This window comes from Phoca vitulina, unplaced genomic scaffold (assembly GCF_004348235.1).
Source record: "Phoca vitulina isolate PV1807 unplaced genomic scaffold, GSC_HSeal_1.0 scaffold10, whole genome shotgun sequence".
Taxonomy (NCBI): domain Eukaryota; kingdom Metazoa; phylum Chordata; class Mammalia; order Carnivora; family Phocidae; genus Phoca; species Phoca vitulina.
The window spans coordinates 18458719-18482550 of NW_022589713.1; the positions used below are offsets into that span (position 1 = coordinate 18458719).

The 23832-nt window shown below is 38.6% G+C and overlaps 1 protein-coding gene across 7 annotated transcripts in view; it reads left to right on the top strand.

The window, feature by feature from the left end:
* Positions 1-23832, top strand: part of PIK3CB (phosphatidylinositol-4,5-bisphosphate 3-kinase catalytic subunit beta) — a 199595-nt gene that overhangs the window by 145539 nt on the left and 30224 nt on the right. For all 7 annotated transcript variants that reach the window (XM_032408604.1, XM_032408606.1, XM_032408602.1 and 4 more), the window contains 3 exons: positions 2683-2804; positions 5263-5406; positions 7082-7181. In XM_032408604.1, the coding sequence (XP_032264495.1) occupies positions 2683-2804; positions 5263-5406; positions 7082-7181 (366 nt within the window). The remainder of the gene's footprint in view (positions 1-2682; positions 2805-5262; positions 5407-7081; positions 7182-23832) is intronic.

Consider the following 23832-nt stretch of genomic DNA (forward strand, 5'->3'; position numbering starts at 1 on the left):
TTCAGTTGTTTGGAGAAAAAGTTTTTGTAATAGAAAGTAATGTGTTTTTTTCTCCCGACTCTGTCCCATTGCCAGTTACAGTGAATGGGTACAAAAGAATGAATATAAACTGTATTTTTAATAAATTGACTACCTTAAGAAGTAGAGAGCCAGAAGTGTGGTGTAAAGTTTGTTATCTGATTCTAGAGGCATAAGCAAGCCATGGGTGAAAATCCTATAGAGGCCTTCCCCCCGCCCCCACCCCAAGGGAAAAAAAAGAGTAGTCCTCCGTTAATCCACAGGAAAATATTCTGTTGGCATAATGTGGAAGTGGTTTCAATACTCTTTGCAGAAGCAGGTAATTAGCACTGCTTTATTTATATGGCTGAGTCAGATTTCTCTTCCTTATTCGCTTCCATAGCTTTCCCCAAACTAAAGTAGTAAGTTTTGATATTTTATTTAGTTTTACATTTACATAATTAATTCTTTAATAATTGTAAATAAACTTACCAAAGGTAACTTCCTTCCAATAGTAGGGCTGTTTTTAACTCACGGCATAGTTTAAACTATTGTTTCAGACCTTCAGGAAATGGTCCTCCTAATTCCTCTATCCATAATGGGGATTTCTGGTCCATTAGGACCTTGGGCAAAGTGGGGAGGGAGTCCCATCAGTGATGAAAAGTGGTATTGAGGTAGGTGTTTCTTATCTTTAAACCAGTATTTGTCAAACTTTTTTTCATTGTTACACTTGTTAAGAGCCCCCCACCCCATTTTTTAAGATTTTGCTTATTTATTTGAGAGAGAGCATGCATGTGAGAGTGGTGGGGAGGGGCAGGGAGGGGGAGAAACAGACTCTCCACTGAGCAGGGAGCCAGATACGATACGGGGTTGGCTTGCAGGACCCTGGGATCATGACCTGAGCCACAGACAGACGCTTAACCGACTGAGCCACCCAGTTGCCCCCATTAGGATCCTGTTTAGACATTTTTTCCCCTAATAGCCCCATCCCCATGATATTTTGATACCGCAAGTAAGTATGTATCTTTTTATGTACCTGTATGTATATATGTGCTATATACATAAAAAGAGCAAGTATAAAGCTTATTCTTTTTATTTACGTAAGTTTAAGAATAATTAAATATTTAAGGTAAAAGTTAAGAAACTAACATTTTACTATATTTGAATAAGAATTATGTAAATTGTAATATCAAATTTCATAACTATGTTAGCAGTTTATGAAAACATAGTAATAATAGCAGTGTAATCAAATTTTTAAAAGTTATTCAAAAGTGTTATTTTTTCTGCAATGTAAAATAATAGAAAAATTAATTTCTTAAAAAGTATCTTTAGTGAGGTTAAATTTGCTTGATATGAGAAAATACCTTTTAACTTAGCTTCTAGGTATTCAAGTATTATTGACCTATTTTGGCACTTGACATAATTAATGAAAGGGGTTGAATAATTAGTAGAATTAAAATAATAAAATATAAATGGTTTTTAGTTAGTTCACAAAGCCCAAGTCTCACATAAGAGCTTAAATGACAAATGACAAGGCAGCTAGACAGCAGATACTTTTAAGCCACTTCTTTCAGTATGACTGTGAGATCGGCAGTCTATTGAGAGAAGTCCTCCAGTTACTGCCGTCTCTTTGCCATATTTTTGTAACTCTATTCTTGCATACGTTTTGTGTGTCTTCTTTGGATTTCAGGTGCTACTTATATGCTACTTACGTGATACCCAATATCACATAGATATTATTGATAATAAGGAATAAGATTTTGTCAGATAGGTTTGGACTTTGGAGGGGCCACAAATCATAATTATCAAAAACTTTTTCTCTCTCTTCCATGACCACTTTTCTTCTCATTTAACCATCCCTGATACGAATACATGCTATAAACATAATTAACCTTGAGGAGGAAGGGACTCTTGCCAGGAACAACCCTGATGAGTCTCACAATGCTCTGATGGGGTCAGATAAGAGTTCTTTCTAGATTGGGCTCTCTGGAACTAGGGTTTCCAAAGATGTGGCCATGTCTACTCGAATCCACCCTCCACCTGCAGTTCCAACTCATCCCCATGGAGGGATTCTTTTTTATTCTGTCTAGATCATTTCTAAGTGGCATCTGTAAATAGGAGACTGGCTGTTTTTACCTTGTTTATAGAAAATTATTTCTTTTTAGTCACTCATTATGATTTAAAGGGTTTAAACTTGTTATGGTTGATAAAAACATTCTATTAAGTGGTAGATATCCTTAAAAATATTAAGAACTAGAAGTAAGCTCCCTCAAAATAATTTTATGTTGAGTTATTAATGAAGTTTTTATATGTAAATGGCCTGTCATTAGCTTGAGCATGTACTTATATTTGCACTTTGAATTTTACCTTTAAGTATTTCTTGATCATTTCTTTCTTCCTTCCTTTGAAAAATTATTTAATGGCTAATGATTATAGAATCATGTATTCAGTGTATCATTCTCTTCCCAGGTAAGTACTTCATAGCTTTTTAAACTTGCTTATTTATAAATACTTCAACAAAGACAGTCTTTATTAATCCATGTTAACAGGAGTGGAGTTTTGAGGCCTCAGTAATTGCAAGTATGCTTTTCCTTTCTTTTGACCCATCTCTGCTCCTGTGTGTCAAGGAAAAATAGATTATTTTTCTCCCCTATAATTTCTGAACCAGTTTTAATTTTTCAACAGCTTCAGGCACTACTTCAGATTTGGCCTAAACTGCCCCCCCGGGAGGCCTTAGAGCTTCTAGATTTCAACTATCCAGATCAGTACGTGCGAGAATATGCTGTGGGCTGCCTGCGACAGATGAGGTATTCTGCAGGTGGCTTTCTTGGGGGAAAGGAATAACATGGGGGTAGGTAGAGAAGGTGATGTCTGCTTGAATGTCTCATAAGAAAGGAAAGAGCTAGGAATTATTCAGAGTTTAAAGCATTTTTTTTCTCTGTCCCTTCTGATCATCTCCCTCTCTCCCTCTCTCCCTCCTCTTTCATGTTTACTCTATATTATAAAACAAAACCAAAAACACACTGGGTCAGGAGGTACCCAAGATCACCCTTGATTAGAATTCACAGGACTCCGCATATACTCATACTTTTGGCTGTGATTTATTATAGCAAAAGGAGACAGTGTAGAATTGGCAGAAGAAAAAGATTCATGGAGCAAAGTCTGGAGGAAACCATACAGGAGCTTCTAAGAGTTCTTTGCTAGTGGAATCACAGCGAATATACTTAATTCCCCTAGCAACAAGTTATGACAACATGTCTAAAATATTGTCTACTGGGGAAGCTCCTTAGAGACATGGCGGCCAGGATTTTTATTGGGGGCCTAACACAAAAGCAAAATTCTAGACTCCCAGAAAAATGGGTATTGAGCATAAACCATATTGTTTGTAAGAATAATTTATGCACACAGAGCTACTCTTATCTGTTAGGTGGTGGGAAGCCTTCTGAAATCTGTTTCCAGATGCCAGCCAAAAGGGCCAGTGTTGTAAACAGGCTTTTTTTTTTTAAAGGATAAGGTTCAGGACTGCTGCTATGTTAACTCTTTTCTGTCCACCACTCAGAATTAAGAAATGTTAATATTTTGTCACTTTTTAAAAATACTTTTAAGCAGATAACATTATAGCTAAAGGTGAAGTCCTCATAGTTTCTTAACCTAGTCCTGATTACTTTTACTTCCCAAAGACAACCATTATCATGAATTAGGCATGTATCCTTCTATACCACATTTTTCTGTTTATACTCCATTTTTGTAACTAGAAAAATATAGAGTAACATTGTACATTTAAAAATTACACTAATATGTCTTACCATGTGTATTATTTTAAATCTTGCTTTTTAAAAATTCAACATAGGTTTTTGAGGTCCTTCTCTCCCATTGCATATAAATATAGTTTATTCCTTTCACTACTGTGAAATATTCTGTTGTAGGGATATATCTTATTTACTCCATTTCCTTATTGAGGAACATTTTTGGTTTTCTCCAGACTTCCCTGTTATAAACAATTCTGCAGTGAACATGCTTGTACATGTGTAAAAATCTATGAGCTTTATTTGAAGAAATGTCATTATTGAGACAGTCTCAGACAGTGGGCATTTTCAGGTTTATCCAGAAAAGTCTCAAAAATGAATATTATACTGTATGGTTATTTGAAAAAGAAAAGTTCTCAGAAAATTATGGACACTGTTATCCCTTTTCTTCTTTTTAAAAGTCATACATGTTTCAAGTCATGTAATGTCCAAAAGAAGTTACACAAACTCTTCCACAGTTGTTATTTTAGGGGACTGAAGTTCAAAGTGTAAGGAAAGAGGAAGCCTCCTTCTGTTTCAATACTTCCTTTCTGTCTTTTACACCATTTATAGGTTTTTATAAAGGGCAAAGATTTTACAATAAACTTAAAATTGTTGAATAGTTTTAAAAAATGAAGCTCCCAGTTGCTTCTTAGTTTCCCTAAGTTTCCATTGGAGACCTGAGGGGAAGGGGCTACCTGGCCCCATTTGGGCTGAGCCAAGTGTTTTTCTTAAATGTATTAATCCCCAGAAGGAGATTGCTGTGATCTCCATGTTCCATTTGGTAATTCTGATGCTTTTTCCTGTGATAAATTTTCTGCTTATGAGGTTTTTCTTTTGATATAGTGCCCTGAGTTTCAGTCCCGGATCTGCATTAGATTACTTTCTTAACCATTTATTGCCCAAGACTATAGCAAAGTAGAGGACTTGGGATTCATATCTAACCTGACCTCTGGAATTGCCTCTGATGAGAGTGTGTTTACATGTGAATGGCTTGGAGATGGATACAAAATAGAGAACCACTAACCTTAATTAATTCAGTTCATTTAATTACAACATTATGTTGTATTAATTCAAATTGCTAAATTACTGATAGAATTTTTATTTTAAAAAAACTGGTTGACTGAGTATATCACTTTTCCAGCATGATGAGAAGTCAGTATTAAAGTACCTGATTTTATTGTAACTCTGGGCTAATTGTAAATACAGTCATTAATCGTATCAACCTAGATAATTTAATTAAAATGCCCCATATATCTGTTCCTTGCTCCTTTCCTTTCCATTCCCCCTCCTGCCCACAGGAAATCCTGAGCTTTTTTTGTGTTATTTTAACAGTGGAATAGTGAATATAAGCATGCAACAAGCCTGACCCCAATGAACCATTGTGTTTCAGTAAGTTAGTATTTGATAGTTTGATAGGAAGGGATCTTTTTCTGGCACTGGTTGTTGAGTGACTTACTCTGTCTTTTGTTTCTTTTAGTGATGAAGAACTCTCTCAATATCTTTTACAACTGGTGCAAGTTTTAAAATATGAGCCTTTTCTTGATTGTGCCCTCTCTAGATTCTTATTAGAAAGAGCACTGGCTAATCGCAGGATAGGACAGTTTCTATTTTGGCACCTTAGGTAAGTCTTCTATATTTTTTAATTTGAGTCCACCTTGCGCTTTTGTAAATATAAATCAGCATAATACAGGACATTTAGTATACTGGTCAGCTGCTTCAGTTGTTTCTGAGCCATCTGTACCATTTACACTCTTCTTGGTGTCTTCTCCTATTCCTTGATACCCAACTCTTAATTTTCAGGATTTGGCAAAGTAATTCAGATAAGTGTCCCACCAAGCCTCCTTGATTTTTAACTGAAGCAAATAATTAATGTATTGCTATTTTCTAGTCAGGTGTACTTATTGTGTACTTACAATGTGTTTGTGCTAAAACCAGACTTACTGATTCCTTCCAAAAGGCTTTGGGTAGTAATATCATCATTGCTACTAATAGCTAGAGGTTTTAAAGTTTTCCTATAAGAACAGCAACATTATTTTCAGCTTCTATATTAGGTCATTTTCAGAAATACATGAGTCTTATTTCACCAAGTTTATATAGGAGTAAAATCAAGAAGGATAACTAAAGTTCTTTTGTCCTAGGAAAATTGTTGATTCCTCATTTCTGACTCTGTACTCAGACATTTTTGTTGTTTTCTTTTTTTTTTTTTTTAAGATTTTATTTATTTATTTGACAGAGAGAGAGACGGCGAGAGAGGGAACACAAGCAGGGGGAGTTGGAGAGGGAGAAGCAGGCTTCCCACCGAGCAGGGAGACCGATGCGGGCTCAATCCCTGCACTCTGGGATCATGACCTGAGCCGAAGGCAGACGCTTAATGACTGAGCCACCCAGGCGCCCCCTTTTTTTTTTGTCATTTTCATCTGGACTTCATAGTATTGAAACTAATGATTGTCAGAAAAATAAGACTTTCCTCCATTTTTGCTAAAGTTCTTAAGGAAAATAAGTGCTCTATATTATTTTGATGTTAATTTGGAGGGTTACATTTCTGAATCTTGACTTACTAATTCATAGAGGTTTTTCCTTTCTTATTTTTAACTTGTCAGTAGTCTTCTCATGCAGTTCAGTCTTCCTATTTTTAAGTCCTTTAGGGAATAACAAAACAAGGTGTTCCTTCCTTTTTCAAACATGTACAGCATTCTTTAAGTGAGAAAAAATTGTATAGAAGCGAATTGAGGGATTAGTCAATTGTGTGATGTGAGTCAGATCTTTGTGTTTTACTTTATTGTCACTTAATTGGCAATGTTACCATTTCAACTACAAAAAGTAAGGTGAGATGTGAAAATTTTGGATTTTTTTGAATAAAAAAATTAATGAATTACAAAACTACACGTTTTTGAACTGTGGTGGTTAAAAACTTGAGAAGTTGACCATCCCACTAATAATTGTGAACAAGATGATGTGTTCTGTTTTTTGATGGCGTCAGAAGTTTATTTCATAATAGAATATGAAGTCTATATATATTTTTTTAAAGATTTTATTTATTTATTTGACACAGAGAGAGAGACAGCGAGAGAGGGAACATAAGCAGGGGGAGTGGGAGAGGAGGAAGCAGGTTTCCCGTGGAGCAGGGAACCCGATGCGGGGCTCGATCCCAGGACCCTGGGATCATGACCTGAGCCAAAGGCAGATACTTAACGACTGAGCCACCCAGGCGCCCCATGAAGTCAATATTTTTATTTGGTGATCTGAAGTGTTTTATAAGCAACCCATCTTAATATTATTTATTAACTTATTTGTAGGTCAGAAGTGCATATTCCTGCTGTCTCAGTACAATTTGGTGTCATCCTTGAAGCCTACTGCCGGGGAAGCGTAGGGCACATGAAAGTGCTTTCCAAGCAGGTATCAGGTTTTTTTAATCTTCATGTTAAGTTTGCCACATGGTTTTTAATAAATTGGATCATATGCTCTTTCTCACATTACATTATTTCATAGATGTTTCAGTAACTAAACTTAATTAATATATTTTTAAATTATAATTTAAGTCAAGAAATGACGTGTCAACAAACTTAGCAGAACATTGAGTGCCCCCGCCCCACAAAATTACGGATTCCTCCTAGTATCTATATTAATAACATGCCTTACATTTTAATAGGAAATGCTTATTTAGACATGCTTAACAATGTGTTTGATGGTGATGATGACAAAGGTCATGAAATTTTTAGACCGTTTCTTCATGTCCCTGAGTTACTCTTTGCAGTTAGTACTTAGTATTTATGTTTCATATATTCTGCCATATGTTTTAGTTTGAGATATTTTGACACCGAAGTCCATAGTTGTTATAGGATCTAGAATTCAGACTCCTCAAGCTGCTTTTTCAAACTATATATATATATACCTGCAGTCCCTTATCTTTTTTCCAGGCCTTCATTTTCTTAATCATTGCAGGTGATGAGATATAGTGATATTGATAGGTCAGATGTTAAATGCTTATATGCCAGGAATCATACTACATGTCTTAAGTATATTATTTTACTCTTCTAATAATGTGCCACAGTAGTTGCCAGTACTCTCTGGATTTGATGAGGGGGAAAACAAAGGCTCCAAGGGATTAAGTAGCTTGCCTAAAAACCACAACTAAGTGACAGGAATAAGTTTTAGTTAAGTCTGTCCAACTATAAAACTAACTTTTTTTTTTTTTTTTAAATCGTACTGGGAGTTTTCACACTTTTAGCACCACAACTCTCTTTTATAAATCAAAACTTAAACACAGATCCAATATATAAAATAGACAACAATGTCATTTTATTGGTATAAATGTGTTTTGAAGCTAAAATAAAATAAAAGCCATTAAACAGAAGCATGAAACTGTTTTACTGAATACAGAATTCCAAAATCCGGGACTATTATTGTCAGTTGTAGTCTCAGTATCCATTTATTTCTCTTGTTTTGGAGATAATCCTGATTTATACAGCTAAGTAATTGCAAATAGTAATGGTTTTTTAATAGCTTGCTTGCAAGTGAGAAGCATAACCGTGGCCCACGCTTGATTTACTGGTAGGTTGTTGGTCCCCTGAAGGTTGTGATGAGAACATGTCTGCCATCAAAATAAAACAACCCTTTTTTCTAGCTTCTTCATGCCAGAACCTTCATTGACAGATAGCAACAATATGCTCTTGTTCTTTAACAATAATTTTTCTTGAATTGAGTATCCTCTAAATAAACAAAAGAAGGTTTTCTTAATGGTTTAATATACATTTACTCAGAACTTACTATATGCCAGGGTTTGTGTTAGGTACTGGTAATATGAAGTGAATATAGTTATGTTATCAAGGAATTTATATTCCATAGAGAAGGTGTACAAATCAGTGATTGTTATGATAGAAGTGTTGGTATGGGAATATTATGGAAGCACAAAAGAGAGATACGTAACCAAACTTAAGACATTAGGGAAGAGTTCACAGTGGAGGAGACACTTGGAGGTTTTGATGGTGTAGTTGGTGTTAGTTCGATGAAGAGTGTGTTAGTGTTTTACAGAGAAACAACCAATAAGGGGTGTATGTGTTTGTGTATGTATATGGTTGATCCTTGAACAACATAAATTTGAATAACACGAGTCCACTTATACACTTACTTTTTTTGGTATAGTAGAGTACTGTAAATGTATTTTCTCTTCCTATGATTTCCTTTCCTCTAGCTTACTTTATTGTAAGAATATAGTATATAATACACATAATGGACAAAATACGTTCACAGTTTATGTTATTGGTAGTAAGGCTTCCCGTCAACAATAGGCTATTAGTAGTTGAGTTTTTGGGGACTCAGAAGTTGGATGCAGATTTTCAATTGCATGGGGCTGGAGGTGGGAGTCGGTACCTCTAACCCTTTATTTAAGGGTTAGCTGTATAGAGAGAGTGAAGCAGAGGAGGATGGTACAGAAGAATTGACTCATGTGATTATGGAGGCTGAGAAGTCCTGAGATTTTCAGTTAAGGAAGCTGGAAACCCAGGAGACCTGACAGTGAAGTACTAGTCTGAAAGCAGACAAGCTTAACACCCAAGGAGTTTTAGTTCCAGGCAGGAAAAGACCTATGTCCCAACTCAAGGCAGTCAGATAGGCAGAGTTCCTTCTTACTTGCTGAAATGTGTGCCTTTTTATTCTATTCAGAACTTCACAGGTTCTGATAAGACCCATCCATATTAGGAAGGGCAGCCTGATTTACTCAGTCTACCCATTCAAATGTTAATTTCATCCAAAAACACCCTCACAGACACACCTAGAATGATGCTGGACCAAATATCTGGGTACCCCATGGCCCAGTCAAGTTAATACCTAAAATTAACCATGACAGATCAACTTGGCATGTATACACAGCTCTGAAAACCATATTTAATCTCCAAGTAAAGACTGTAGCAAGTTCAGAATTCCCCCAACATGATAAAATTACCCTGAGTACAACCAAAAATACACTAACCTCTTTCCCAGCACAAGAAGTACTATATCCTTGAGTGTTGTCTGCTCTTCTTGTTTCTCTGAAAATTAAATACGATGTAAATTAATACTTAAATACTATGATATAAAGTCAGTACATCTTATGTTACATGATAAAGGAAGGGGGCGCCTGGGTGGCTCAGTTGGTTAAACGGCTGCCTTTGGCTCAGGTTATGATCCCAGGGTCCTGGGGATCAAGCCTTGCGTTGAGCCCTGCCCGTGGAGCCCTGCTTGGAGCCCTGCACAGGGCTCCCTGCTCAGCAGGGAGTCTGCTTCTCCCTTTCCTTCTGCCCCTCCACCCTGCTCATGGGCATGCGTGCGCGCCCTCTCTCTCTCGCTCTCACTCTCACTCTCAAATAAAATCTTAAAAAGATAAAGGAAAAGAGTGGGAAGGAAACAAAGACTGTGTGTTTGTGTACATATAACATATACACAGATACACACAAAAGCATACGCATACCAAAATAAGTAGGAGATACTTATGACAGTTAATCCTCATTTCTGTAAACGGTCATGTGGTCATAGCTGGTATTTGTTAACTACCTTCTTCCAACCCGTTCTGTAGTCCCTTTGCCTTTAGTAAGCATTTCACTTGTGGTCCTTGACCTGCAGGGTTGACCCAAACCTTCATTCTTTTTTTTTTTTTTTAAGATTTTATTTATTTGAGAGCGAGCACACGGGAGTCAGCACTAGCCCAGGTTTCCCCCAAATCTTCATTCTTAAAGAGTCCAGGTCATTAGTAGTCCTACTGAAGTTAGCTTGTAATTGTCCATTGGTCTTAATCACAGGACATGGTCATGCTAAGAAGAGATCTCCTGTATTCTAGACATACTTTTCCTTATGTCTGTGGAGTAGTAGGCCAGTTTCCGCATGGTAGTCAGGATCAATCACTCCAGCCAGCATCATAATGCCTTCTTTGCCTGTTGATCCAAAGACATAAGGAGCTCAAAGTGGCTGGGCTGGAGTCTTAACTTCCAGTCCAGTGGAATCATTACCATGTCTCCCACTGGAATCATTCTTCCCTCTGTAACTAAGACCTTTGTACCCATAAAGCATAAGGGTGCAGGAAAAGGAAGCAAAAATTTTGCTAGTGGGTAACTAGGGGTAATAGTGAGTGGTACCACTTCCATTTTTAAACCTTGATTTCTGGACCCTTGAGTCCTGGCTGTGGGAGAAACAGTGTCATGGATGTTGACTCAGAGCATATACAGCTTTCTGGAGAACTTTGCCCAAGTCCTGCAAGGTATTGCCACCTCGCTGGTACTGTAACTTAGTCTTCAAAAGGCCATTCCACTCTCCTGTTAAGCCAGCTACTTCAGGTTAGTGGGGAACATAGTAAGACTAGTGAATACCATGAGCATGAGCCCATTGTTATGCTTCGTTTGCTGTGAAATGAATTTCTTGATCAGCAGCAATGCTGTATGGAATACCACGGTGGTGGTTAAGGTGTCCTGGGAAGGGCAGGGAAGATAAATCCGTATCGAGAGTTAAGTGTCTATTCCAGTAAGAACAAAATATTGCCCCTTCCATAGTAGAAGCAGTCTAGTGCAGTCAACCTGTCACCAGATAGCTGGCTGACTATCTGGTGACATCCTGGGTAAATGGTGCTATATCAGGGTCTTGGTGTTGGTCTCTGCTGCTGGCACAGCAGTCACTCAGTGGTAGTCATAGCCAGGTAGGCTTTAGTGGTGGAAGTCCAGATTGCTGAGCACGTGTATAACCTCCATTCCTGCCACCTTGGCCACTTTGTTCATGAACCCATGGGTGATGACGGGTGATTGGGAAAAGAGGCTGACTAGTATCTACAAAATGGGTCGTCCTATCCACTTGATTATAAAAATCCTCTTCCAAATACACTCTTTGGTGAACATCCAAGGAGACGTGTATCTTTTTTTGCCTATTCAAAGAGGTATATTACTTATCTCTTCTCCAAATTTCCTTGTCACTGATTTTCTAGTCATGTTCCTTCTAAGTCCCTGGCCATCAGCCAAGCTTTGGTCACAGCTCATGAACTGGTATATAATTGCGTGTATGGCCATTTCTCCTTCCAAGCAAAGTGAACAGTGAATTGCACTTTCCAAAGTTCTGCCCGCTGGGAGAATTTCACTTCAGCACAGTCCTTCAGAAATGTTTCAGAAAGCGGCTGTAGTACCACAGTTGTCAACTTTCATATGGTGCCTACATACTGTGTAGAATCATCTGTAGAGCATGCTTGAGTCTTCTCTTCCTTTGTTAACTGATCGAAGGGAACTCCCTATGAGGCCATGGGTGCAGGCTGGGAAAGAGAAGGTAGGGTAGCAAGAGGGGGAAACCATGGACATTTGAATCACTTCTTCGTGTAACTTACTGTGCCTTCAGGACCTACTCTGGCCTAGTCTCATATATACCACTTTCATTTGATGATGGAGTACTGTTTTGCTCACCCATCTTTATGACTTGTGGGTCAGATAACACCCAGTTCGTAATGGGCTCAGGTCACATGCTTGCTTGGTGGCCAGTGGTTAAGCATTCAGTACGAAATCCTAGTAGCAAGCTAAGAGCTATTTCTCTCAAGGAGAGTATTTATCTATAGGAAATGGCAGGTGTTTTTTCCAAAATCCTGAGGACTTGTGCTATGGTTTACCTATAGGGGCCAGCCAAAGGCTCCAAACGTGTCTCTGTCTGCTACTGACAGTTCAAGCACCATTAGATCTGTTGGATCATAGGACCAAGTAGCACAGCAGTCTGAACTTACTGCAGAACCATCTCTTGTTGGGGATCTCATTCAAAACTAGCACCCTTTTAGGTCACTTAGTAAATAGATAGCAGTATATTATCCACATGAGGAGTATGTTGTTGCCTTTACAATGCAAAGAGGCCCACTAGCTATTGTGCCTCATTTTTGGTTGTAGGAGGGGCCAGAGCAACAAATTTTTCTTTACCTTAGAAGGGATATATTGATATGCCCCATACAAATTGAGCCCTACAAGTTTCATTGAGATAAAAGGCCCCAAATTTTTGTTGTTGGAATATTTCCTAACTTCTGAGTTGCTGTTTCTTACTCACCAGGTTGGATCAGTCTAATATTATAAAGGTGTCAGAGTGGTATCTTGTTGAGGGTAGAGGCAATCAAGATCTCTGTAAATTAAATTATGACATAGAGCTGGAGAGTTGATATACCCCTGAGAAAGGACAGTGAAAATACATTGTTGGCCTTGTCAGCTTAAGCAAACTTCTTGTGGTAGTTTATTGACAGGTATGGAGGAGGAGATACCTTATTGACAGGTATCCCTCCCTCCATAGGTCAGGGAACCAATATGGGAATTCTGCCAACTGCCAAGTGTATCCATTCCAATTATGCATTACAGAATTGGAGAAATAACCAGAGGATGGGTTTGGGGTTTGGGACCCATTGGGCCCACTGTGAAACATATCTGTGCTAAAATTCTATTGTTAACTTGACTTCCATAAGCACCTACTCTGGTGGACCTCAGTGATATTTTGGGTCTCCTAGAATTAGTGTCATTTCAAAGCCATTGTCTAGAAGTTTGAAAAGGTCTGGTTATTTCCTTTCCCCCAGTATGCAGTTAACCGTGGTAAAAGACCATAGGTCAAGACTGAAATAAGTTTCAGTCTTGGCACAGATGAAAACATTGGGGGGAATTATCAACTTTACTGTGTCTAGGTTTGTGGGTGCATGTTAGAGAAATGAGTTCTGAGGGTTTTACTATAGGTGTTGATTATTGTCTGGGTATAAACATCAGACTATAAGCTGTATGTGACTAGGAAGTTATTAGCAAGGTAGTTAACATCTAGCTGATATAATCTGAATTCGTGTATTCAATCCACTTAGATGGAATATTTTGTAGAATTAAAAAACCTCTCCCAGACTTTGCTTCCTGGTACATTGTTTTTTCCTCATGGCAGAGACTCCCTACCTTGCTATATTTTCCAACCTCTTGATCTCATTTGAAGGCCATTTGTTTCCTCACTCTTAACCTACTCATTCCTGTACCTCTCTGGTGTCCACCGTATTTTATATCAGATCCTTGTGGTAATTCCCAGTTTCATTATACTTTTCTAACTGATTTGCATTGCCAAAGAAACTCCCATAGCTTTTCATAGATGATTTACATTATATATGTGTAATATATTATTATATTACGGTTATATTATGATTTTTCATTCATGTTAGAACAACTATTATCTGATCCTTTTGGAAAGCTTGTTAATGGTGGTAATAATAGCTAACATTTACTCACCATTTATTATGGGCCATTTATTCTTCACAACTATATGAAATGGATACTATTAGTCCCCTTAATTTTATAGTCCTCTTAAATATATGTCATACCTATCAATGTCTCTTATATTCATGGCTAGTGTCCTCGTCTAGTCCATTATCTTCTTTCATCTGGATGTCTTCATTAACTTCTTAAATTGTGCCTTTTGTTTCCATTGTTGCATACACATCCCTTGTTCTGCACAGCAGATAAAGTGACCTTTTTCAAATGTAGATATATTATGTCATTTCCATTTTTAAAATCCCTGAAGTAATATTCATTGAATGTAGAATAAAATCCAATTTTTTAAAACCATCTAATTGGCTTTATTAATTGATTCATGAATTGGGCAGTGTCCTGTCTAGCTAATCTAGTAGAGGGGACTTTGAGTTGTAAAATAGAAGGATTTTATATTATTTATTTATTTTTTAAAGATTTTTAAAATTTATTTAACAGAGAGAGACACAGCGAGATAGGGAACACAAGTAGGGGGAGTGGGAGAGGGAGAAGCAGGCTTCCTGCGGAGCAGGGAGCCCAATGCGGGGCTTGATCCCAGGACCCTGGGACCATGACCCGAGCCGAAGGCAGACGCTTAATGACTGAGCCACTCAGGCGCCCCAAATAGAAGGATTTTATAGGCAGAAATGGGGTGGGGCAATTAGCAAAAGAAAAATGATTGTTTTAGAACAGTTACCTTCCCTTAGGGGGAGGGGCAGAAGGTCTTATTAGGTGGATTTCCTCATTTCCCTTTGGGGGTTGAGAGGGCCCCTGTGACAGATTACCTTATTGGTACTGACCAGAAAATTCCTGACTGACTGTTAAGACTACACTTCTGGGTGGGCAGGGGTGGCACCTGGGTGGCTCAGTCACTTAAGCATCCGACTCATGATCTCAGGGTCATGAGTTCAAGCCCCGCGTTGGGCTCTGAGCTCAGTGTGGAGGCTGCTTAGGATTCTCTTTCTCCCTCTGCCTCTGCTCCTCTTCCCACTTGTGCTCAGTCTCTCTCTCAAAATAAACAAATAAAATCTTAAAAAAAAAAAAAAAGAAAAGGGGGCATCTGGATGGCACAGTCAGTTTTTTGGCTCAGGTCATGGTCTCAGGGTTGTGAGATTGAGCCCTGATTAGGGCTCTGCCCTTAGCATAGAGTCTGCTTGAGTTTCTGTCTCCCTCTCCCTCTTCCCCCCCTGCTTGCTCTCTCTCAAATAAATAAATAAATCTAAAAGCAGGGGCGGGGGTAGGAGGGGAAGGTTGAAGTTGCAGTTAGGTTAGGTATTAAGCCTCAGTTTGGTGACTTGACATAGCATTTGGGGCCTGTCATTTTCTTTCAACATTTCCCTTTTGATCAGGCTCTCAGCTTAATGGAGAGATGTGATCAAAATTTAAGGCATTTGTGTCACTATCAGATACTGTTTTGAAGTTCTCAAAGGTTTTGTTGTTCCTTTTCTGTCGTACCCATTATCCATAGGTCAGGATGTTTTTGCTTAATCCCTGTGGTATTCATAGGTTATGGAAGTCAGTCATTCTCTTTGTTCTTTTTTTGACATTCCAGTCCTAAGGAGTTCATTTACTTGATGGTTAGTGGCTTAACATTTAAAACTTGTGAGACAATACAATGTACCCCAGAGAAATTATTATCATAACTATAAGCAGGATAATTCCCGTTGTTTGGAGTACATTTTGGAGCCATGGTCCCCAAGACCCAAACCAGTCAAAGAAAGGCCCTGTTGAAGGAGTCACCTTTTAAGCCAAGTAGCTTGCTCAGTGATCTTTTGTAACTGAGTTTCAGCTTCCTGAGAAATGTTAGTCCAGATAGAGCAGCTAGTGTTGGCCACAGCAGAGATCCTCCTTGTTCAGCTAAAAGATAATCAAGAGCTGTCCTACTATCAAGAACAGCTTTGGCTAAAGAATCTAAGGATGGGGGTGCCTGGGTGGCTCAGTTGGTTAAGCGTCTGCCTTCGGCTCAGGTCATGATCCCAGCGTCCTGGGATCGAGCCCCGCATCGGGCTCCCTGCTCAGCAGGAAACCTGCTTCTCCCTCTGCCACTCCCCCTGCTTGTGTTCCCTCTCTCGCTGTGTCTCTCTCTATCAAATAAATAAATAAAATCTTAAAAAAAAAAAAAAGAATCTAAGGATGGTTGTTGGGCTTCTGTTGCTTTAGCAGCAGATTCTGCAGTAATTTTAAGAATTGAGGAGAATTTCCTGATTATAGGCTCATTTACATTTATCCCTAACCAGGGAAGTAGGGACCTGGCAAGGGGAGTGAATTCCTGAATCATGAAAGCCTCCTGGCAGGTCCTTTCTAACTCAACAATGTAACTTCAGGGGAGTTGCCCATTGAGATATCTTATTTTGCTTGTCAAAAGTTAGGGGCTCAGTTAGATTTTCTCCCACCCTGAATTAGAAGGTTGTTTTAAAATCCAGAGGTTACCTCCCTTAAGCAGTGGCCTGGGGAGAAAGAGGTGAGGGCGTTATCTTTCCAGGCTAATGCCAGAGTAAAAGAAAGGAGAAGGAGAAAGGGTTTCATGTTTAGTTAAGGTTTAAAGTCTTGATCCAGGGGTGCCTGGGTGGCTCAGTCATCAAGCGTCTGCCTTCGGCTCAGGTCATGATCCCAGGGTTCTGGGATCGAGTCCCACATCGGGCTCCCTGTTCGGCGGGAAGCCTGCTTCTCCCTCTCCCACTCCCCCTGCTTGTGTTCCCTCTCTTGTGTGTCTCTGTCAAATAAATAAATAAAATCTTTAAAAAAATAAAGTCTTGATCCATTGCCTTGGGCAGAAGCAGTCTGCCTTGAGGTCAGCTATATCTCTTCCTCATCAATTTGAGTTAGAGGTCGCCAAGCATCTGTACAGGACCAGGTTGGAGGTGGAACCTTCATTAGCTGTGAGATGTATACCCAAGGCTTAATACCTTTTAGTTTTTCCGCAGTGTAGTGGTCAAGAGCACTTGGTAAGGTCCCTTCCAATGGGGCTCAACAGCTGTTTTCCTCTGATGACATTTCCAGAACAACCAGTCACCAAGCTCTAGACTGTGACCAAAAGGAACCTTTGAATTGGGATCCAAGAAGGCTTCTTTAACCTGTTGATGATAGGCTTGAGCATAAGATATTAGAGATTTACAGTAGCTGGTCTTAAAAGCATGAGACAACAAGGGACCAGCATAAGGCTGTATACTAATAGACATTGGTCTGCTGGTGACTGTCACATGTGGAGTAAGTTTGTTTCCTAAAGGGGTAACTATTAATAGCAAGACCAAAGATAATACCTTAGGCCAGCAAAGTCCAGGAGTTTAGGCAAGTTTAGAAATTTTAAGTTTGAGAATCCCATTAGTTCTCTCAGCCTTGCCTGATGATTGAAGGTGATAGGGACAGTGTTAATTCTAAGAAGTTTACGAGGTTTTCATTAAGCCTCATGTGATTTGTCCAGTGAAGTGGGGGCCTCCATCACTGGAGATTGTGGAAGGTATACCAGAAGTGGGAAATACACTTTCCGACAGTTTCTTTGCCACTGTGAGGGCATCAGCCTTGGAGCTTGGGAATGCTTCAACCCATCTGGAAAACACACATAAAATAACAACATATTGGTAATCCATACTAAGTGGCAATTGAATGAAGTCATCTGCAGATATTCCAAACGTCCAGAAGGAGGAGGTCTGAGATCTCTTGGGACAAAAACAGTTATTCTCAGATTATGGACCTGACAGGTCAGACATTGCTGGTAGACTGTGTTTGCAATTTAATAAAAGTCTTCTTACCAATCTCTATTCATAATTTATGTCATCTTAACTGCATTTTGGTGGGTAAAGGAATGCAAACACTAAAAAACTGGAGTTTGCCAGGGAGTTGGCAAGAACCAAGCGGCCATCTTGGGTTTCTCATAGCCTCAAACTGTTTGTTTAACTTACACAGCTATTGCTTACCCATGTTAATTTCTCTACTTCAGGAGCAAGTCCATCGGGATGGCAAAAGTCTGGCAGTGAGGGGCAGGTTTTGCAGAAGCAGAATGGATTTCTTCCACATGTGCCACAATCTTTATAGATTATGTTACTGTTGCCTTAGCATGAAAGTCAGCTGGGGCATTTTTCTGATACTCAGGTTTAATCCTTTTAGTGTGAGCCTCAGTTTTAATGACAGCAATTTCAGAAGGGAAGTCAGTAACAGTAAGAAGATGGTTTACTTTTGCCAGTTTTGATTGGGGTCCCAGAGGATGTCATAAACCTTTTAAGATAATCAGAATTACAAGTGATTAATAAATATTACATGAGGACTTACCAGATTTCTAGGAATTTCATAAAATTTTTAGAACACACTTTGTAAAGGCGGCTTACTATTACTTCTTGTTTGACAATATTTTCTACGTAATTTAACATACCAAATAAACCTAATTAGTTTAACAGATCCCTTAAATGTTCCAGGAGGTCCTTTGGAAAAATCCCAAAGTTTCTTCCAGGTCAAAAAGAACATTTATAATTTGATTTTGAGAAGTTTGGGGGGAGGGGTAAAGTCTTAAAGCCCTTGAGGAAATAGGATCACAGATCATTATGAAACTTAATACTTAATTATCTATTAGCAAAACTAGTAAAACTTAGCTTTTTTAATGTTGAGAAGACTCAGTTTTCTTAAGTAATCAATGACCTGATAAAGACAGCAACCACAGGAAATTATTTTGATAAAACACAGTGTCTTTGTTTTGTAGGCAGATCACTTAAAGAAACTGCCACAGTCTGTTACCAAAGTAGACTAAAAGTTAAAAAAAAAAAAAAAAACGAAATTCTAATTTTACACCAGCTTACTTTTGATATTAAAACTTAATTATTCCAGTCTTAGTCCTGACCACATACAAAATTCCTTTCCAAAGATTTCTTTTTCACAAACTTTCTACAACTTTTTTCCCCTCAAAAATATATCTTCGTTTATCATACCTTCTTTTACCAAAAACACACATTTGCTTTCTTTGCATATGGAGATGTTTCCCTTATTTCTGCTGGCTTTAATTGCATATATTAATTAGAATTCTTAATGTTTAGAAACCTTAGTTCCTGGTAAAAACCTAGAAGGAATTATGAACTGTTAACACCAGCATTCTTTAGATTTGCAAGTTTATGAATACATTTCATAATTTCTAGAAGCATATGCCTTTTTTCAATTTTCCAGTGTACTAACACATCCAAATATCTTTTAGTTTCTCTGGAATAAGCCAAAAGTAGATAAACCTATGCTCAGTAATTAATATTTCAGTATTTTCTTATTTGGAAATGATGTAAATACTCAGCAGATCTCTATTACTTATTTTAACTTAGCAAAACTCTAAAGTTTCAAGTTACCAGAGATTTGGGAAGCTATTTTTAAGTGCATACACAATAAAATATAATTGTTGCTAAAAACTTTATTAACTCTTATTCCACTTAATCTGTTTAAATCATTTGTTCTCAACAGTTGTTTATTTTACCCATGAAAGCTTCATGAGACATTAGACAAAATCAGCCATCATTGTAAGTTATTTTTCTGCTGACAAATTAGGACAGAAATACATGAATTTACTTAGTAAATTCAGGTAGAATAAAAGTTGTTTACCATATAGTCAATGTTGATAACTCTAAAGACATGCCTGTTTCCACTCAACCAATGAACTTAAACTTGCTTTAATTTACCAAAAATTATTCCAGAATATGTGAACTTGAAAAACTTTTGGGATAGTTTCTGTTACATTTCTGAGAATTTTGTGAAGTCTAAATTTATATAAGTGCTTGTGTTTTTTTGTTTTGTTTTGTTTTTTTAAGGCATATAAACAGAGCTCTTCTACAAATTAATTTTGGCAGTCCCATCTGGAGATAGAAAATACCACACATTTAAAACAAATGTATGAACACATATACCAACACCAATGGAAGCAAACAGAGACCTTGTATCTTAGAGCTTTAAATTACTACCATGGGGGCGCCTGGGTGGCTCAATTGTTAAGCGTCTGCATTTGGCTCAGGTCGTGATCCCAGGGTCTTGGGATCGAGCCCCGCATCGGGCTCTCTGTTCCACGGGAAGCCTCTTCTCCCTCTCCCACTCCCCCTGCTTGTGTTCCCTCTCTCGCTGTGTCTCTCTCTCTCTCTCTCTGTCAAAAAAATAAATAAAAAATATCTTTAAAAAAATAAATTACTACCATGAATTAGGTATAATACAACAAAACTCACTGCTTATGAAAAATAGTTGGCTCCAAATTGTTTTTCTGATAGATGGAATAAGTTCAGATTATCTGCTTAGGGGCCTAAACCTTTTTCTAATACTTGTAGAGAAGAGTCTTAAGAATTATATTTGTTCTTAACAAGTCAAGTTCCAAATGACCTTTTTTCCCCTTTTGATAAGAATTACCTCCCTGAAGTTTACTTGTCAAAGAGATGGCTTAGATAAGAATTATGGAGAGGACTGTGGTAGGACATGTATTATCTCAAAGGCACAGGGAAAAAAATGCGAGCTCTTCCTATAACTTTTGTTCTCTTAAAGCCAGAATTAATAATACTTATAAGCCTATTGAGATAAATAGGGGAGATTTTGGATTTGGTAAAAAGTATTGATGGATTTTGAGTTGTTTCTCAGCCACATCTCTGGTCCTGTAAAGACTAGATTTGTAAAACAAGGACAACTATTTTTCAATTCCTCAAAGACTTGGGTTGCTGCCTAAATGATATCAATGGGCTAACACCTATGCACCTCTGTTAGAGTGTTTTTCTTTCCTGCTGGGTAAGCATAAGGGAGAAGGCCTAAAAAAGTTCCTATCGGGCTCTGAATAATAGCTTCCAATTTGGCCAAATTTCTCATCATGAAGTTAATTAAGTCCTTTCAAATATCTTGTCAGATTTCAACCTTGACAAAGTCAGCTGTTTCTGGCAGTATTAAACAATCCCATGGACCTAAGAGGCATCTTCTACAAGTATATGCAAAAGATGTTATCCTCATAAGATCTAGAGTTACTCCTAAACATAACCAAAAGAAAGAACAACTTGAATATCTCAGGTGAGCAGATAGCCAAGCCTTAGGATATAAAACAAGACCAGCAAGAAAGAAAGACTTTTCTCTGGGAGAGAAAGGATCAATAACCAGTTGGTCAGGAGCTGGAAAGAAAGGGACAATGTGAAATTTTATTTCCCTCTCTCGACTGGGTTCCAGAGGTAATCTCCTTATAGAAATTTTCAGAATCCTCTCCCTGGGCTTAAGAAATTCCATGACTGGCCCTTAGTTTTGCCTTTGAGCAAGATGTGAAAGTTAGGGGAAGAGAATGGCCCATAGCCTCAGGTGGTCTTATTTTATAAGCTAACTGTTTAATAGTCTCTTTAGAGTAGAAAGGCAATTGAGACAGAGGGTTATTAGAATGGATACTCAAAGGAGAGAGGGGAGCAGTAGAAATTATGTCAGTCTTATGCCTCAGTCTGTTACAGTCTTTTGTTTTAAATACCCTTTCTCTTTAGTTTTTCTTTTTTTTTAAAGATTTTATTTATTTATATTTTGTTTTGACAGAGAGAGAGCGAGAGAGGGAACACAAGCAGGGGAAGTGGGAGAGGGAGAAGCAGGCTTCCCACTGAGCAGGGAGCCCGATGCGGGGCTTGATCCCAGGACCCTGGGATCCTGACCTGAGCCAAAGGCAGATACCTAACAACTGAGCGACTCAGGCGCCCCTCTCTTTAATTTTTCATTAGCCTTTTGCAGTGAATCTTCAATGAAGGTTGGAATTTTGGAATTTTGAAACCTTTTAGAGGCTGCTTCATACTAATAAGTGCATATCCCATTCTGTTTATTTCATTTGGGAACACTTGCTTTCAAGTGCATTTTTTAAATGTTTTATCTAATTGGAAATTTTCATGTAATGGCCATTATATTTCTAGGTTTTCTTCAGTAAGATTTTGCCATTTTACTAGCTATCTGAAATTTCTAGGACTGTAGTGTGTTGTTTCTCTCATTTGAATGGGGGCCCCCAAACGTGGGGCTATGGTAGCGTAGAAGCTGGTGGCACTGGCAGTGAAAGGATTCACCCAAGGCAGAACAAAGGAGATAGAAGTTTATTGAATACACTGCAAGGGAGCGGTGGACAGGACAGCAAAGGAGAGACTATCTGCAATGAGGCAGTGGGTGGGGGCTGTTTTTAAAGGGGGAGGGTGAGGAGGTATGGGGATCTATGGAGTTACCCCTTTTTTGGTAACTGTGCCTGGTTGTAAATAGTCCATTGGTCAGTTAGGGCTTATGGATATTTTGAAGTTGGTCACCTGGTGGGCCTGTCTGTATTCAGCCTGGTGCCCACTGTGGGCCCTTTTGCCTTGTTTTACATTTCATTGCTCAAACCTGTTGTCTAAAAGTGGCCTCTACATGTAATTCTTAGACATAAAATAAGCAGTTGTGTTGGAAGCTGGTATGCTCACCTCTTTAAATTTAAAGGATCCTATTTGTTTTAGCTAGACCTTTGGGTTTCTTGGAGCCAAACTAATACCTAAGAGGGACGTGTGGTGAGGTTGGGAATTGTGGGGTGTTTTACAGTGTACCTTGTTGCACAGAAATTTTCATGCTGTTGGCGGGTAACCTAGTGTCAGCCTAACCCATTCCATGACCAACTTACCCTATTACAGGAGTCTTCTTGAAGTGGCAGATGCTCTAAGAGCCTTAGACTGCTTGCCCCATTTTTTGACTCTGAGATCCCTCTTAGCAGTAGCCTTTATCTTTAAAAAACAAGACAGAAAAACATATGCACCTTACTAGATCATCAGTGACCAAGAAATGTTACTGTGTCCTTGCCAAGAGAAAGCCCTGGATGTACCACTAGTTTCCGTGGAACCTTGGACTGGGGTAGGGATAAACCAGCAAATCCCAAGGAATATGGAGTATGGACTAATTCCAAATAAAATGGAGAACCACAGCTGCCTCCAGCAGTTCCCAACATGGAATCTGGGGAAGGATCCAAACAAATAGAGAATTGCAGACTAAACTGTCAGCAGTTTCCAGTATGGAATCCAGGGACAGAACTAAGATTGGGGTTTTCCACCTGGGAAATTGTATTCTGAAAGGCTAGGGGCTTTAGCTCTGGGCAGACCCGTCTGCCAGCTCAGTTGGGCTTCAGGGTGAACTGCCAGCTAAGCGAGCTCTGGGCAGAGCTATCTGCCAACTCGATCTGACCTGCCCTGTAAAGGAAAGTCAGATCAGGAGCTTGATACAAAGAGAGCAGAGCTCAGGGCTGAGAGGAAAATGGCGAGAAAGGTAATAAATTAAAAACAGTTCACGGTATCACACCTATGTTTCTCATCCCTGAATGCCACAGGAAGTTTGCTTCAGATCCTGAAGCTACCACAAAAAATTAACTGAGTGAATTTTAGTTGGCTTTATTAATTGATCATGAACACAGCAGTATCTCACCTAGAATGTAAGGGGATCTTCCTCAAACTTTTTACCAAAGCCTATAAGGCCCCACTTGATGAGGTCCTACTTCATTGACCTCACTCATGATCATACCACACCATACATTTCCTTGGTTCTCTGGGAACCTCAGCTTGACTTTTATAACATATGACATATGTATGATCACATTATTTTTACTCTTAATTGATGAGTAGCAAGGGGAAGACTCTATGCTTTACATGGCAGTTCTTGTTATCACTGTAAACCTATGGAGTGACAGGGTGTTGAATCACTTAAAGTATTTGACTTACAGCCATGTGGGTATTTAGGACACTCTTCCAGGAAATGGATATCAACACGATTAGTGATGGGGCCTGAAAATTCCCAACTGTACAAACATAGAAGAAATTCAAATTTGAAATACTTCAAAAAGTTCCTGT